This window comes from Podarcis pityusensis, assembly GCF_964106645.2.
Source record: "Podarcis pityusensis genome assembly, chromosome: 3".
Taxonomy (NCBI): Eukaryota; Metazoa; Chordata; class Lepidosauria; order Squamata; family Lacertidae; genus Podarcis; species Podarcis pityusensis.
This window is the reverse complement of record NC_138026.1, coordinates 98089481-98104626: the sequence shown is the minus strand read 5'-3', so window position 1 is coordinate 98104626 and position 15146 is coordinate 98089481. Positions and strand designations below refer to the sequence as shown.

Genomic DNA, 15146 nt, shown 5'->3' with positions numbered 1-15146 from the left:
GTTCTCTGTTGCTCCAGCGGGCAGGACCTAAACTAATAGGTTTTGAAATGGCAAGGAACATAATTTCAGCTAAACATCAGAGGAAAAAAAACTTCCTAATGCAAAGAGCTGTTTGATAGAGGGAAATACCAGCTCTCATTTTCTGGAGCAATTTAGGCACAGGAAGAATGTCTTCTCTTGTAAGGGATAACCACCAAGGGCCATTTCAGCTCTAAATTCTATGATTATACACTATGGGATTTAGCTGTCATTTTTGGATTTTTACAGAATTAATGATGCATGAGTAGAGATTGGATGTGGAAGAAAGGAAAAATAGGGCAGGAGGAGGAAGTGGCAAGATTAATAGAACAGACAGATGTGTGGGGAAGGAGAAGAAAGTATGCAGGCCAAAAGAAGTCACAGACAAATCTGTTCTAATTTTGGCTTTTCAGCAGATAGCGCCTGTGTATTTCAAAGTTTCACCCACCCCCGTGAGAAAGGAAAGCATTAAGAACAAAATAGAATTCTGAAGACAGTCAGATTTTCAATATGCAGAAAACAAACAAAGTGTCGAGTGTCCAACTAAGGCAAGGGGGAAAGACCAGGTTTGTTTTTGTTTTAAATGGAACTGTGTATGTTACACCCATCAACAGAACCCCTCCAATTCATTAATGAATTTCCTTGCCACTGCTACACAATGCTCCAGTGCTTAACAGAACTCTCTAAAGAAATTACATTTGTTCCTTTCATCACAATACGCTGGACAGAAAAAACTCCCAATATTTTGCTAGGCTTTTGGAACTTCCATGCACAAAGAAAAAGAGTTCCATTCATGCACAACCAGAAATTACAGAGAAAACGAAAATGAAATTTGATTGTGCCCCTAGAGTGTTTAAAGCTAAATACAGTGGTACCTCAGGTTACATACGCTTCAGGTTACAGTCTCCGCTAACCCAGAAATAGTGCTTCAGGTTAAGAACTTTGCTTTAGGATGAGAACAGAAATCGTGCTCTGGCGGTGCAGCAGCAGCAAGAGGCCCCATTAGCTAAAGTGGTGCTTCAGGTTAAGAACAGACCTCCGGAACGAATTAAGTACTTAACCTGAGGTACCACTGTAAATCACTCAGTTTGTCATTGTCTTCTAAAATAGGTACTACAGTACCATACTACATCATGGTACATACAGTACCATGATCTCATCAGTCAGCATACACCTTATAGGAAAGTTAAAGACTTGCAGTCATCTTTCACATTTTCCCACCACTTCCTCTAGTTTTTTATCAGGAAACCACATTATTGACATTTTGCAAGAGTGATATAAATCTTTAGTAATCTTCAGAATAGTGACCAAAGGCAGGAATCCCTCTTTCCATGTCACAGATACAAAATCAAATTGCCCAGGCCCTACCTTCTTCCCAGATCTATGGGAGCTGGTTATATTTGCTCAGCTTTGAACCCTAGCTCAAATTCAGCACTCAGCAGCACATTCAAATAATAGAGCATGTCATATCCCACATATTCAGCCCGTATGTTTTCATTTTCTCATGACCCTTTCTTTGTTAACTCTTCATATTAACCAAAATAAAATGAAAATCCAGCTTTCCAAGACTTGCATCAGTATTTGCACTCAGCGATTTTTTTCGTCTTGCGAAGCACGGTGTCGGGAAGGTTTTGGAAAAGCTTCAAAAATCACCAAAGTCTTTAAAAACCTCAAAAAAGGCTACCACACCGCGTTCTATGAGTTGCTCCTCGAAGTCAAGTCGCAACTGTATTAACAGTGTTAAGAAAAAGGAAACAAACTTGCAAGACGTTTCCGTCTTGCGAAGCAAGCCCATAGGGAAAATCATCTTGCAAAGCAGCTCAAAAAACAAAAAACCCTTTCGTCTAGCGAGTTTTTTGTCTTGCGAGGCATTCGTCTTGCGAGTTACCACTGTATTAGGCAATAGTATTAATAAAATAATACAGAACATCCATCCATAATATAAAAGACTTTGTCAAGTTCCAGAGCACTAAAACAGTTTCCCTTGTGCATTGCTGATAGCTCCAATTCTAATATTATTTTCCCTTTTTAAAATCCAATTTGCCAAAATCCATGATGTAAGAGACAGAAGTTACCACAGAGGCCAAGGAACAAGATGTAAATTTAAACAGTTCTACAAAGTGCTAAAATCCCACATGTTTTGACATTGTTCCCCACCTCGTTCTTCTGGACAGACCTTGAGTAGAATTAGTATGGCTTACATGCAAAACAGTATTAGCAGAACACTTCTGATCAATGACAACTGAAACAAGAGCCAAGTCACACTGTACTGTGTCCTGATCTTGGGATCAGGAGCCATCAAAATGTTCTGCAGAACAGAGCAGGGGCACCTGACAGAATTCAATACCGTGAGGGAGAGCAAAACAGGGTTGTCAGCAGAAGGTGCACCACCAATTATTTCTCTCTCCAGCCTTTGACTTTAGACTGAAAATAGCAGAGATTTAAAATACCACCATCTGTCTGTATCACAACACCTCTTGCTAGAACGTTTCAACGCATCACTGAGCATGGCTGAAAGGAAGAAAACCATATTAAAGAACACTGCAGCTGACATGTACCTTCGTTCCACATCATTAGCCATGGAAGAATAGAACAAAATGAAAACAGTGCTCATCTAAACAGGTAGTCTGTCCCAACAAATGCTCTAATGTTTACAAGATGAGAGGCCTACAGCTAGAGACTTGGGCGGTTAGTTCAAAGGCACACGCCAGCTCTTGAACTTGCTGTGCAGATCCCTAGCCGTGACCCCCTCAGTTTCCAAATTCCTTTCATCCAAACACCACAAAGCTCTCCTTGTCCTTGGGTCCTGTGTAAGGTTTGCCTCCAGCTGAAGGAGAAGGGTGGTACATATGGGAAATTAATAATTAGAGAAGGAGGAAAATGGAAATTGAAACCATATGAAGAAGTGAAAGAGTATGTTAATGATTGGTTACATTATTATCAGGTCAATGAAATGTTTAAACAAGACGTTAAAGAAAAAGGTTTTTATGAAAAAGAATCGAAGTTTCAACAAGAGATATTGAATAATGATTTAAAAATTTTGTCCAAAATGTATAAATTGCTGCTTGAATGGCACTTGAAAGATGAGGTTAAGTCGGTTATGATTCATTGGGCCAAAGATTTTGGGTATAACATACAGTTGAGTGATTGGATAAAATTATGGAAGGAAGGCTTAAAATTTACTGCATGTAATGCACTAAAAGAAAATGTGATGAAAATGATGTATAGATGGTATATTAAACCAGTGAAGTTAGCAAAAATGTATAGAATCAGTAATAAATGTTGGAAATGTAAGGAAAAAGAGGGAACATTTTATCACATGTGGTGGGAATGTAAAAAGGTGAAATGCTTCTGGGAGATGATATATAATGAGTTGATAAAAATGTTGAAATATACATTTATAAAGAAACCAGAAGCATTTCTCTTGGGTATTGTTGGAAACGATATAAATAGAAAGGAATGTAAGCTTTTTCTATATGCAGTAACAGCAGCAAGAATGCTATTGGCCCAAAAATGGAAGCAAGCCGAATTACCAACGATGGAAGAATGGAGGATGAAATTAATGGACTATGCGGAACTTGACAAACTAACAGGAAGCATCCGAAACAGGCGGGACCAGAAGTTTACCGAGGACTGAAGTAAATTTACAGATTATTTGAAAAGTATTTGTGATGACCAGACGACGTTTGTAGGTTTGCAAGAAGTTCTGTGAAGAAGAATATTAGAAATATTGCAAAAATGGAGAAGGAGATGGGATATGTTAAAGAGATGTAAAGGCAATATTAAGTTAGGAAATGCGTAAGAAGTGATTAAGACAGAGGATTATCAGAGGTGCTGATGGAAGTCCAATAAGAACATATTTGTGATAAATTGTGTGGTATGTTTTATAATTTTGTATGTTAAAAACCAATAAAAATATTTTTTTAAAAAAAAGGAGGAGAAGGGTGGTAGCTCAGTAGTACAACATCTACTTGGGTTGCAGAAAGTTCCAAGTTCAATGCTTGGCATTTCCAAGTAGAGCTAAGAGAGACCCCTGCCTTGAAACCCTGGAGTGTTGCTGTCAGTCAGTGTGGACAATACTGAGCTAGATGGACCAATGGTCTGACTCAGGATAAGGCAGCTTCCTAGGTTAAGCTTCCCCTTTCTTCATTTCCCTCTTAATTTAACTTCAGACTTGGCCTCCTTCATCCGTAGGCCCCACGCTACTTGTCAGCTCACTTCTTATTCTGCCCTTGCTTCAGCTACTCTCCCTCTGAACTCTCTGTTCTGCAGGTCCTTGGCCTTTTTCAGACAATTTCCAAGGCTTCCTGCTTCCCAGCACCCATGTCTCAGTCTCTCCCTCCCCCCAAAACACACACTTAACACCTTCTGTCTCTAAGCTCCAAGTGGGATTTTTTCCTAGCCAAATTGACCTTTTACTTCCTTCACAGAAGATGCTCCAAAGCTCCAGCTTTTTCCTGAATAGTTGTGAACATGCTGTGACAATACAGCAGCTCAGCAGATAGTTTGGGGTGGGGTGGGGTGGGGTGGGGGCAGCTCACAGACAAGTAAGTGGGAAACAGCCACTTCTAGCTGGCTGCACATAAAGGATAATTTGGACAACAACTAAACTCTCTTCAAATTGCCTAAGCCCCACTATCATTTATGATGTGTCAAGCCATCTGAAGCTGCTGACATGTTTTTGCATGGCTCGCTGCATTTTTTCATTAATTTACCAAATAAGAAAAAGTCAATTCGGAGTAAAAATTTAATCAAAAGCTGCATTTGGGGAAAAAAATTGATTCATTTGTTAACTAGGCAGTCCATCAAAACTCTTTATTAAAGATCTGATCAGAATAAAGGCGGAACCAGAACTTACACAGAAACTGACAAGGTGAATTTGTTAAGAGCAGGGTGAAAATTCCATTCTGAGAAAGATAAATGGCTCAGTTGCTTTCCTGTGACAAATTCAGCGATGCACCCATGAATGCGTAAGTCCAGGGAAGAGAAGGTGGCTGGCTGCATTGAACTGTGATACAACTCTGGAATATAGTATGGGAGACCACTGGGCAAAGCAAATCTGCACCAAAATGAGGATGATCTCTGTTGGATCAGGTCAAGGGCCCACCTACCCCATAATTTTCACAGTTGCCTACCAGATGCACATGAGAAGCCTGCAAGAAGGACCCAAATGCAACTGCCCTCTCCCCACATGCAACTCCCAACAACTGGTATTTAGAAGCATACTGCCTCTGACAGTGGAGGTAGATCATACAGGCTAGTAGTCATTGATAGTCTTGTCCTCCCTGAATTTGTCTATAGCTGTCACTACTTCTTGTAGGAGCAAAACTTTTCTCTGCCCACTTCCTCCATGCCATGCTCAAAGTTCTATCATGTCATTTCTCTAAATGCTGCAACCTTTCCTAAGAAGGGAGTTATCCTCCTGATCATCTTGGTTGTCCTTTTCTGAACCTTTCCCAACTGTACAACTTTTTGAGGCGAGGCAGCCAGAACCACACATAGGAATCCAAGCACAGACACACCACAAATCATACTGCCTTGCCCACTTTCTGTACAACCCCTGCAAATGTTAAGGAACATAATGTCTTAATGGCTCAGTGTGAGCAATACGCATCAGAAGGCTCTGACACTGCCCCAGGGAAGCATTTTTAAAGCACTTCTCTATCTTGCAAAATTCAGTTCTGTCAAGGGCTTGCTGGCAGGCCCCAGCCCTAGAATCAAAGGTTTTCTCAAAACAACACAAACAGGCTGGTGCTCCCAAGGAAAGCTTGTAATCTTTATAGAAGAATACTCCAGGAAAATACACTGATGTCCTAGGTTCCAGCTCTAGGAAGGGCAAGGTATCAAGGAAGGCAGGGATCAAGGGAGCAGGCAAGAATGCAAAACTGAACAAGAATGAATTGCCTGGAGATTTGAGCCTCTGCCCCCTGCCTCACACACACAACGCAAAGGAGCCCTGGATTCCTAAGACAAAGCAAGCTTGGAGTTCCCTATAGTCCAAGCAACCAAACACCAGAATCCTCACAAATTCTCATTTCATTTCTTCCAAGTAAACCTTTCCCGGCAGAAATGGTTTTCCAAAAAGTTCCATCCTAGCAGGTTTCTGTATCTCTCTACTACTGCTATCTGACCATACTTGTTCATATTTTTGACACGTACGGGTAATAAACATAAAAAAGGGATACAAGCAGGGCAAAGACACCAAAGCACACGTCTTCCTCTTGTATTTTACTAATGTCATGGGCTGCTTGTGGGGACTCCCATCAAAAGGCAAGACACAAATTAACACCAAAGCTAAAGTACATTTCTAGTAACACTTGTACTCCTGAAACCAGTTATGTCTGGCTAAGGCTAAAAGGCTGCTTTTAATCTGCTATAAGACTGAGTGACAAGTGGGTGGTGATCTGTGGGTGCCTTACTCTAGACTGCTTACCAATTGCTAATGATTGGTTTATTATTTTTATTTATTGGCTCCTTTTATATAGGGACGCGGGTGGCGCTGTGGGTAAAACCTCAGCGCCTAGGGCTTGCCGATCGCATGGTCGGCGGTTCGAATCCCCGCAGCAGGGTGAGCTCCCGTCTTCGGTCCCAGTTCCTGCCCACCTAGCAGTTCGAAAGCACCCCTAAGTGCAAGTAGATAAATAGGTACCGCTTTATAGTGGGAAGGTAAACGGCGTTTCCGTGTGCTGCGCTGGTGCTGGCTCGCCAGAGCAGCTTCGTCACGCTGGCCACGTGACCCGGAAGTGTCTCCGGACAGCGCTCTTAAGTGAAATGGGCGCACAACCCTAGAGTCGGACACGACTGGCCCGTACGGGCAGGGGTACCTTTACCTTTTACCTATATAACTGCCCCATAACAGGAGCTCTCGGAATGGCTCACAAAGCAACGACAGAGAAGCAAATACCAAAATACAATACAATAAAAACCATACATTTAAAAAACTGGAGTAAACTCAATGTACTGTTACGGAAATCAATTTACTGTTACTCTTAGTGAAGTGATCTTGGTGAATGTGGGCCTCCAGTGTTACTGGGTTCAAAACAGTCCCACTCAACATGGTCAGGGGTGATGAGACCCATAGGCCAGCAACATTTGGAAACCTCATCACCTTGTTCTTCAATCCTCGCACAGAGCTTTGCTACCTTAGCACCTGAGGAGTATGATGAAGAATCACCACTTTATGAGAGATGCTACAGGGTATAGGAACAGTGATGGGAGGTTTCTCCAAGTAGAATGTTAGAAGCTTTGTCTATTATTTATAAAACATGGTGGGTAAATCAGCTCTTAAATGAAAAGTTACATCTCTAAAATGATGAATAGAAACCTACACCTGGAGCGTGATGCTAAGCAGATCTACCTGGAAGTCAACAACAAAGAGTTTGACGGGTCTTATCTGAAAGAAGGCCTAGTGGCTCAGTTCGAAAACAAGCATAATAGCATTTACAATACCTGAATATTGTCTCTGCTCCATGTATGTGGGGTTTTATTTGCAAGTAACTTTAGATCTTGAATAGCAAGCCTCTTCACAGCCTCTCTTGGGTCATTCTTCAAGTATTGCAATAAGAGCTGTATCTGTAAGAAAGCAAGTTTTAGATTAAACTACATTTGACTACTTTCTTGTATTTCTCAACATGCATGTGAGTACAAGCAAATAAAAAGAGAAGCCGGAACATGAAGGGTTGATTCTGAGTCCCTCCATTGATGGAAAGCTCCTTGATTCAGCAGAGGCTTCAATTAACCAAAAGGAAGAGGAGATTTTTCATAAATTCCCCCTCTCTCTTGCAGTTCCTTGCACCACCAACATACTGTTCCAAAAGATGCCTTGCACAAGCAAGGAAGAGCAAAAGAAAGAAGGGCAAATAAATGAAAATCACCCCCACTTTTCCACAAATGGAAGCCTCCACTGGAACAAATAGCTTTCTGTCATGGGCACATTCGGAGATAACCTTAAAGCTTTAAGAAACTTCAACAAGCAATCAAAATTCTTAATTACATACAGCTTTCGATGGCTCTGTAGATTTAACTCACCATGATACCATCTAAGCAGACAGGATCTGGATATTTTGCAATCTTGCACAAATGAAGTATGGGCACAAAATGTGCTACAGACCCTGAGTTACCTAAAAATCTTAGTTAATATATTTCCCCCCTAAAAATTAAAAAACACAATTTGCAAGTTCTTACGACTCCAAGATAGGCTTGAAATATTTAGGAAAGGCCTGATGAAGCCTATGAAGTCTTGCTGAATACGATCCCTTCAACTGAACCATGACAATTTTACTTGAGTACACTAAGCACTTCAAAGAAAATATTACCTGCTTGGGAATGTCCACCAAAGAGGAGGCAGCAAGCAAGGTAAAGGTGTGTAAAGTAACAATGACCATCTTGGTAGAAGGGTAGGATGTCACCAGCTGCTGGAGTAACTGGCGGGCACTGGAGGCCAGGCTGGCATCATGATGCATATGCTGCAGGATGGGGATCAACTTCAGCTTCAAGTCTACAGGAGTGGCTAAACCTAGTACATGAAAAGAAAAATACCTTTCAGGGTGACATGTGGTGTGCCTATGATAAAATGTGAATATTGAGAGCTCTGGGGAAAAATAAAATATGACTAGTTTCAGTACTAGAGTCACAGAACAAGGACTATGCAGCTGGGTTATTATTATTTTTAAAAATCCCTTCCACTCCTCTTGAAATTTAGACTATAAGCTCCTCAAAGTGCAGACCTGTCATTTTTGCTTATGGCACTCTACTACACACCATGGACACAGATATCACTTCATATAGCACTAACAAATAATACAAATACTTAAGTGTGAAATTAAATACTAGATTCATCTAGACAATTTTAAAAAGACAATATCCAATGCTAGTTATATTCAAGTCCAAATCAGCTCAGCATCTTGCTGCTTTCCCACATAGCTACCCACATCATATAACCAACATTTGAAAAATAAATGAAAATGTCAAAGAAAGTTTCTATTGCATAGCACCACCTTCTAAAATAAGGTACTACGCTTTCAACAGACAACATTAAAAACACTGCATGCCAGATCAAAATAAAGTCCAATCCTATGGAAAGAAGACAGAAAAAGCATTCTTAACACCAAGTATTGAAATTGAGCATCAAATTAAGGGGCAACTGAACGCAGGGACAACTTCCAACAACTAAAAAGACTCACTTTTTTAAAAGAAAAGAACGGTTAGTTCCAAAGAATAGTTACTTAAGATACAATAGCCCTTAACAAAATCAAAATCTTTTTATTGCTTTTCATTATTTGTTGGATAAAATGTACATACCTTGAATCATTTCACTGATTTTGTTACAAATCCCTCCAGCAAAATCTCTGTCAAGAACAAGAAGGGGAAGCAGGATAAATCAGTCATACAACCTGAACAAACTACAGAAACAAACTCCCACATCTGGGTAAGCAAAATGAATGTGAAATGTACACATACAGAGAAGTTGCAGGTGAAAGATAGAGTTGCACAATGGCTGAAAAACTAACAGCATAATCGTATGCAGCACAAGCCTATACAGCACAAATAAGTTATACTGAGTTCAGTAGGGATTGCTTCCAGCTACATGTGCACAGAATTGCAGCCTGAGCTACAAACCAGAAGGCTCATAGTTTATATCTTGGCCCCTTCCTGAACTCACTATTTATTACTTTTCTTAATATATACCCCTCTTCATCACCTTAGCTCTCAGGGTGATTGACAGTGAAATAAAAAACCATGAAAATGTATAAATCACTAAATTGGTGATCTGAGGCAGACTCGGCTGCCCTCCCATCTACAAGATGGGGAAAATAATACTGACCTACCTGATAGGACTGCTGTAAGGATTACTAAGATAATGCAGGCAAAGCATTATGCAATTGAAAAGTACTGCCTGAACACTCAGGAAAGATGGAATTACACCAGATGTTCCACTTACTTGGACTGGGCAGAAAAATTAGCTGCAGCAAAGATAGCAGCTTCAACCTCTACATTGTCATGTGAGTCCAAACTCTGACGAATACTGTGATGTGCATTCTTCCTTTCTGGAATTATGGATGCCATACTGCCTAACATCCTGGAAAATAAAACAGATGGACTGAACCTGCTATAAAGGAGGAGGTTGCCTACAAGATAAATCTGCAGTCATCCAGGTAGTGTTTTGTAAAGATGAAAGAAAATGTGAACATTCCATTCTATGCATGACAAACAAGATAAAATCAAGACTTGGGCAGATAGAACTCAGTGAAAGAACACATCTGTGAAGGAACTCCCTAGTTCACTCCCTAGCAGAGATGGAAAAAACCCCTAAAGATATTTTAGCAGCTAGAATAAATAGTACTGGGCTACACAAACCAATATCCTCACTCGGTATAAGGCAACTTCCTATGTACATTGGTCCTGCATTTACTGCATTGACAGTACTCTGAAGACTATAGCATTTGGGCAGGTTCTTGCTCATTAAACATGCATACCTGAGTGTGATCGCTCGAGCAACTGGATCATTGCTGTGAATAACCGAGAAAACTCTTTTCACAAACTCATCCACATTCAGGATTTTTTCCAAATGCTTCTCACTCTGCTGAGTAACTTTCAGAACACACAGCCGCAGGAAGTTGTTTCTGTTTTAAAACAAATTTTATTTATTTACCTACAACGTTTGTACCCTACCTTTCTTAAAAAGGTCTAAGGCGGTTAGCAGTTCATAAATACAAACAATGTAACAATATCAAATATTTACAACATAACATTTAAAGGCCCAGAAGCGGCAAAATAAAACATGCAACAGGAAAGATCAAGAAGAATGGAGAAAAGAACACCAAATCCACTACGGGCATCTTTGAGACATGCAAGAGGACCCCCTTACTGAGCAAGCAACATTCATATGGGAGAAAGTGGCAATTCAGGTATCTTAGCACCAAACCATAAAGGGGCTATAAAGAGCCATCGCCAGTACTTTGAATTGAAAACACCAGTCCCTTGAACACTAAGAATTGGGAAGAAGCTAATTTTACTTACCCCACTCTGAAAACATCGGCTAGCTTTAAAAATGCTGAGTTAATTAGAATTGGGAATGGGTATTTCTGAAAGAGTCTGGGAAAACGTACAACTGCTTCACACTGCTCCCCCAGTTTGCCAGATCGGAGACCTGTGACAAATAAGAATACCACCACAGCAGTTAAAAACTTTGGACTTTTAAAAACTGAAGCAAACTGACATGCAATATAAAAGCAGCTTTCCTAGACTGAACCAAAGTACCCACCTAGTCCAGCATCGTGTTCCCACAGTGGCCAACCAGATACGGTACTTATTGGAAGCCTACTAGCAAGAAACAGGCACAATACTGCTCTCCAAGCTCGTGTTCCACAACTGCCTCTTAAGCTTGAAGAAGTACTAAAAATGGCTTCTTAATTAAATTTATTTATATCCTACCCTTCCTCCTAACAGAGCCTAGTAGCCACTGAAAACTGTGCCCTCCATAAATTTGTCTAATCTGCTTTTAAAACCATCTAAGATGCTAGCCATAAACATACTGTGTGGATGTGAATTCTGTAGCTTAACAATCAACCATGTGAAGTACTTTGATGGGGGGGGGGGAGGATTCACTGAACGAACATTGTCAGTGAGAGCCCTGAGCAAGGGTTTCCACTTAAGCAACAGGGCTTTCCCCACCACCACCCCTTGTCCCCCCCCCCCCACGATACTGGCTCAGGAGGGTGTTGGGAAACCCACAGAACAGAGCAGGGGAAGGAAGGTATCATTCCATCTGCCTGTGCAGACATAACAGCTGTTACAGTACAGCAACAAATGCCACTAGGAGACTGTGTTATCTGTGAAATGGAGCTCTGCAGCCATGGAAGAAGCAGGCATCTCATTCATGGCATGTGGACACATTGCATTAGCTGGGATGAAGAAATACAAGATTCCGTTCAGATAATTAGTCTCGGGTGCCTTATCTGTAGATGGCTAAGTGGCAGAAACCTTGACTGTTACAATGCGGGCGGCAGCCCCGCTTAAACAACCACTACACATCTAATTCTGTGTAAGATTTTGCCATGGAGCGTACGAAGGTTGATTATACCATACGTAATGGGCTATCATAAAATACGTTATAATAAAACTGTTGCTGTTATAGCTCAAGGTGCCACAATACAAAGCTGCAATCTCACACATCCCTAGCCTGACCTACTGAACTCCACGGGCCTTACTTCTGCACAGGTGTGCCTAGGATGACACTGTTAAACGGAGAGCAACAAGCCTCTCTGTTGCTTTTACCGTCTCACAGATCCCCATGCATGGCTTGTGACACCATCTAAACACAACCTAAACCCGCCTTCAAACTTCCCACCGTCCATCAAAAGGGGCGGGACTTCCTCGCGCCGCTATCGGCGCATGCGCACATCTCACTCGGCGGCGGGGCCGCCGCTCCTCGACTTACCTTTATCCAGCTCCATGAGGGCGGAGTTGGCGTCCAACTCCTGCTCCCCGTAGCCGGCATCGGCGAGGAAGGATTTGGAAGCAGAGGCCATGGCAGCCAAGGCCCGGAGGGGGCGGGGAGGAGGGCGCTTATCCACCACACAGACGCGCACACGCGCTTATCTTCCCTCTTTCCAGTCTTTAACGGCCATTCACTGCGCATGTGCAGACGCTGGGCTGCCAGCTGCGCCTGCGCGGTGGAACCTCCCCTCCGCTATTCTAGTGCGCACGCGTGTCGTAGTCGCGCTCCCTTTGCGGTCGAATGAAACGTGAGAGTTTGCGGGTGGCTGTCGCGCATGCGTGTTGATAGAAGAGACGTGCCTGTTACTTTTCATAGCCGGCGGGAGGCGTGGCCTCACCCTTGCCGGTGGGAAAGAGAAGCCAATGGCGAGCAGGAGGCGGGGTCTATTCTTCTGCGCTGTCCAATGGCCACGCGCGAGGCGACTTTGGCGCGTACTTTGGGCTGGCGGGAGATAGCGTCGCGAAGCAGGGGGCTGGCCGCTCGTCTGTTCCCGGTGGTCGTTGCGCGGGGAAAGGGCAGGAGTGTGCGCTGCGGCCGTCGTTACCATGCTGTGCCGTTCTCTCGTTCGCCGCTGCCAGGCTGGGCCGCAGGGTGAGTATCCGAGGCAACATCTCCCTCTGCGCCGCTTCACCAGCCTCCAGTCATGGCGGGGGGGGGAGGGAGGGAGATACAGCCCCTTTTTTCACCCCTCACCCTAATTTTGGCCAAACCAAGCGCTTTCCCTCTGCAGAAAGCGGGTCAGGCCCCTTCTGCGTCCCTTTTAATTCGAGTGCTGCCTTGAGCCCCCCCCCCCTTTTGATTGGGGCTGCCTCACGAAGACGGTTGGGAAACGTCAGTTGGGGCAGAATTCAACGGCCAGGTTGCTCACCAGGACAACTGGAGCAAATTACAGTGGTACCTCGGGTTACAGACGCTTCAGGTTACATACACTTCAGGTTACAGATTCCGCTAACCCAGAAATATTACCTCGGGTTAAGAATTTTGCTTCAGGATGAGAACAGAAATCGTGATCCTGTGGCGCGGCAGCACCAGGAGGCCCCATTAGCTAAAGTGGTGCTTCAGGTTAAGAATGGACCTCTGGAACGAATTTACTTCTTAACCAAAGGTACCACTGTACAGTGGTACCTCAGGTTAAGAACTTAATCCCAGGTTGCTCACCAGGGCAAGACAACTGGAGCAAATTACAGTGGTACCTCAGGTTAAGAACTTAATTCGTTCTGGAGGTCCGTTCTTAACCTGAAACTGTTCTTAACCTGAAGCACCAGAGATCGCCAAAGGGTTGTCCTCTTGATGTTGGGCGCCAGCTCCCATCAGCCTCAACCAGAATGGCCTGTGGTCAGGGCAGATGGAAGTTGTAGTTGAACAGCACAAAGCACACAGTGTGTTGTCTCTTATTACTTATGACGTTTATTTGTCGCTTACAAAAACATCTCAAAGCTGCTTACAATTATAAAAGCAGACGGGATACAGTGGTACCTCGGGTTAAGAACTTAATTCGTTCTGGAGGTCTGTTCTTAACCTGAAGCACCACTTCAGCTAATGGGGCCTCCCGCTGCCACCGCACAATTTCTGTTCTCATCCTGAAGCAAAGTTCTTAACCCGAAGTACTATTTCTGGGTTAGCGGAGCCTGTAACCGGAAGCGCCTATTATAACCCGAAGTACTACTGTACACCAATCCTGTTGCGACAGCAACTGGCTGCCAGTTTTTGGGCCCAGTTCAAGGTGCGGGTTTGAACTCTGAAGCCTCAGGACTGCCTCTCTCCATATGAACCGACCAGGACCCTACAATCATTCGGGTGCCTCTGCGAGAGGATCTGAGGGTGGCAACACAAGAACGGGTCTTTTCTGTGGTGGCTCCCCATTTGTGGAATGCTCTCCCCAGGGATACTCACCTGGTGCCTTCACTACATGTCTTTAGGCACCAGGCAAAAACATTCCTTTTCTCCCAGGCCTTTGGCTAATTAAACAATCAGTGGCCTTTTAAATGTGCTTGTCATTTGTTTTATGTGTTTTCATGTATTTTTTATGCTGTAAACCACCCTGTGATCTTTGGATGAAGGGCAGTGTATCAATTTAATAAATAAGTTGTATCCATTTTTAATTCCACATTTTTTTATACTTTATGCCATGCAGGGCAAGCCTTGCCACAAGATCACCCAGTGAGCTTCAAAACTAAGCAAGGGAATCTGCTCTTAACATGCAGCGCTCTTGATTCCTCATCTCCCCTCCCCCTCCACTATTTCACTCCAGACAACAGTTTAACTGATCTTGGAGTGTCCAGTATCAGAAATCAGTCAGTGGAGATATTAAATAATAAATAAAAGAAGCAATAAAATACAATTAATAATCAATACACTTATTTAACGTGGACGTGCCATGGACCATCTGAATGATGCTCAGAACCAGTGAAACAGTAGATTTGAGGACAGCATAAATGTCAGCTGCAGTTTTATAAACTTGTTTGCAGAGTTTTTGGTACTTACCTTCAGCATTCAAAATCGTCAGGCATTTTGCACATGGCTATTGGCCATTTACTAACAAGCTACTAACATGCATTTGACCAAACTGTGGGAGGCAGTGGAAGACAAGAATACCTGGCGTGCTTTGGTCCATGGGGTCACGAAGAGT

The 15146-nt window shown here is 42.9% G+C and overlaps 2 protein-coding genes across 3 annotated transcripts in view; one reads left to right on the top strand and one right to left on the bottom strand.

Annotated features, from left to right (window-relative positions):
- INTS7 (integrator complex subunit 7) overlaps nt 1–12658 on the bottom strand; it is a 36817-nt gene extending 24159 nt beyond the window's left edge. Inside the window, exons 1-7 of one of the 2 annotated variants that reach the window (XM_081000502.1) lie at nt 12458–12658; nt 11038–11167; nt 10494–10640; nt 9959–10096; nt 9319–9365; nt 8334–8533; nt 7468–7590 (exon numbers count right to left, since the gene is read on the bottom strand). In XM_081000502.1, coding sequence (XP_080856628.1) covers nt 7468–7590; nt 8334–8533; nt 9319–9365; nt 9959–10096; nt 10494–10640; nt 11038–11167; nt 12458–12548 — 876 coding nt within the window. In that variant the 5' untranslated portion in view covers nt 12549–12658. The remainder of the gene's footprint in view (nt 1–7467; nt 7591–8333; nt 8534–9318; nt 9366–9958; nt 10097–10493; nt 10641–11037; nt 11168–12457) is intronic. The other variant, XM_081000503.1, reaches the window with a different exon arrangement.
- Nucleotides 12659–12667: 9 nt separating this feature from the next.
- The window catches only part of DTL (denticleless E3 ubiquitin protein ligase homolog), a 33782-nt gene continuing 31303 nt past the window's right edge, over nt 12668–15146 (top strand). The window contains 2 exon segments of the mRNA XM_081000512.1: nt 12668–13001; nt 13003–13108. Of these exon segments, the coding sequence (XP_080856638.1) occupies nt 12792–13001; nt 13003–13108 (316 nt within the window). The 5' untranslated portion in view covers nt 12668–12791.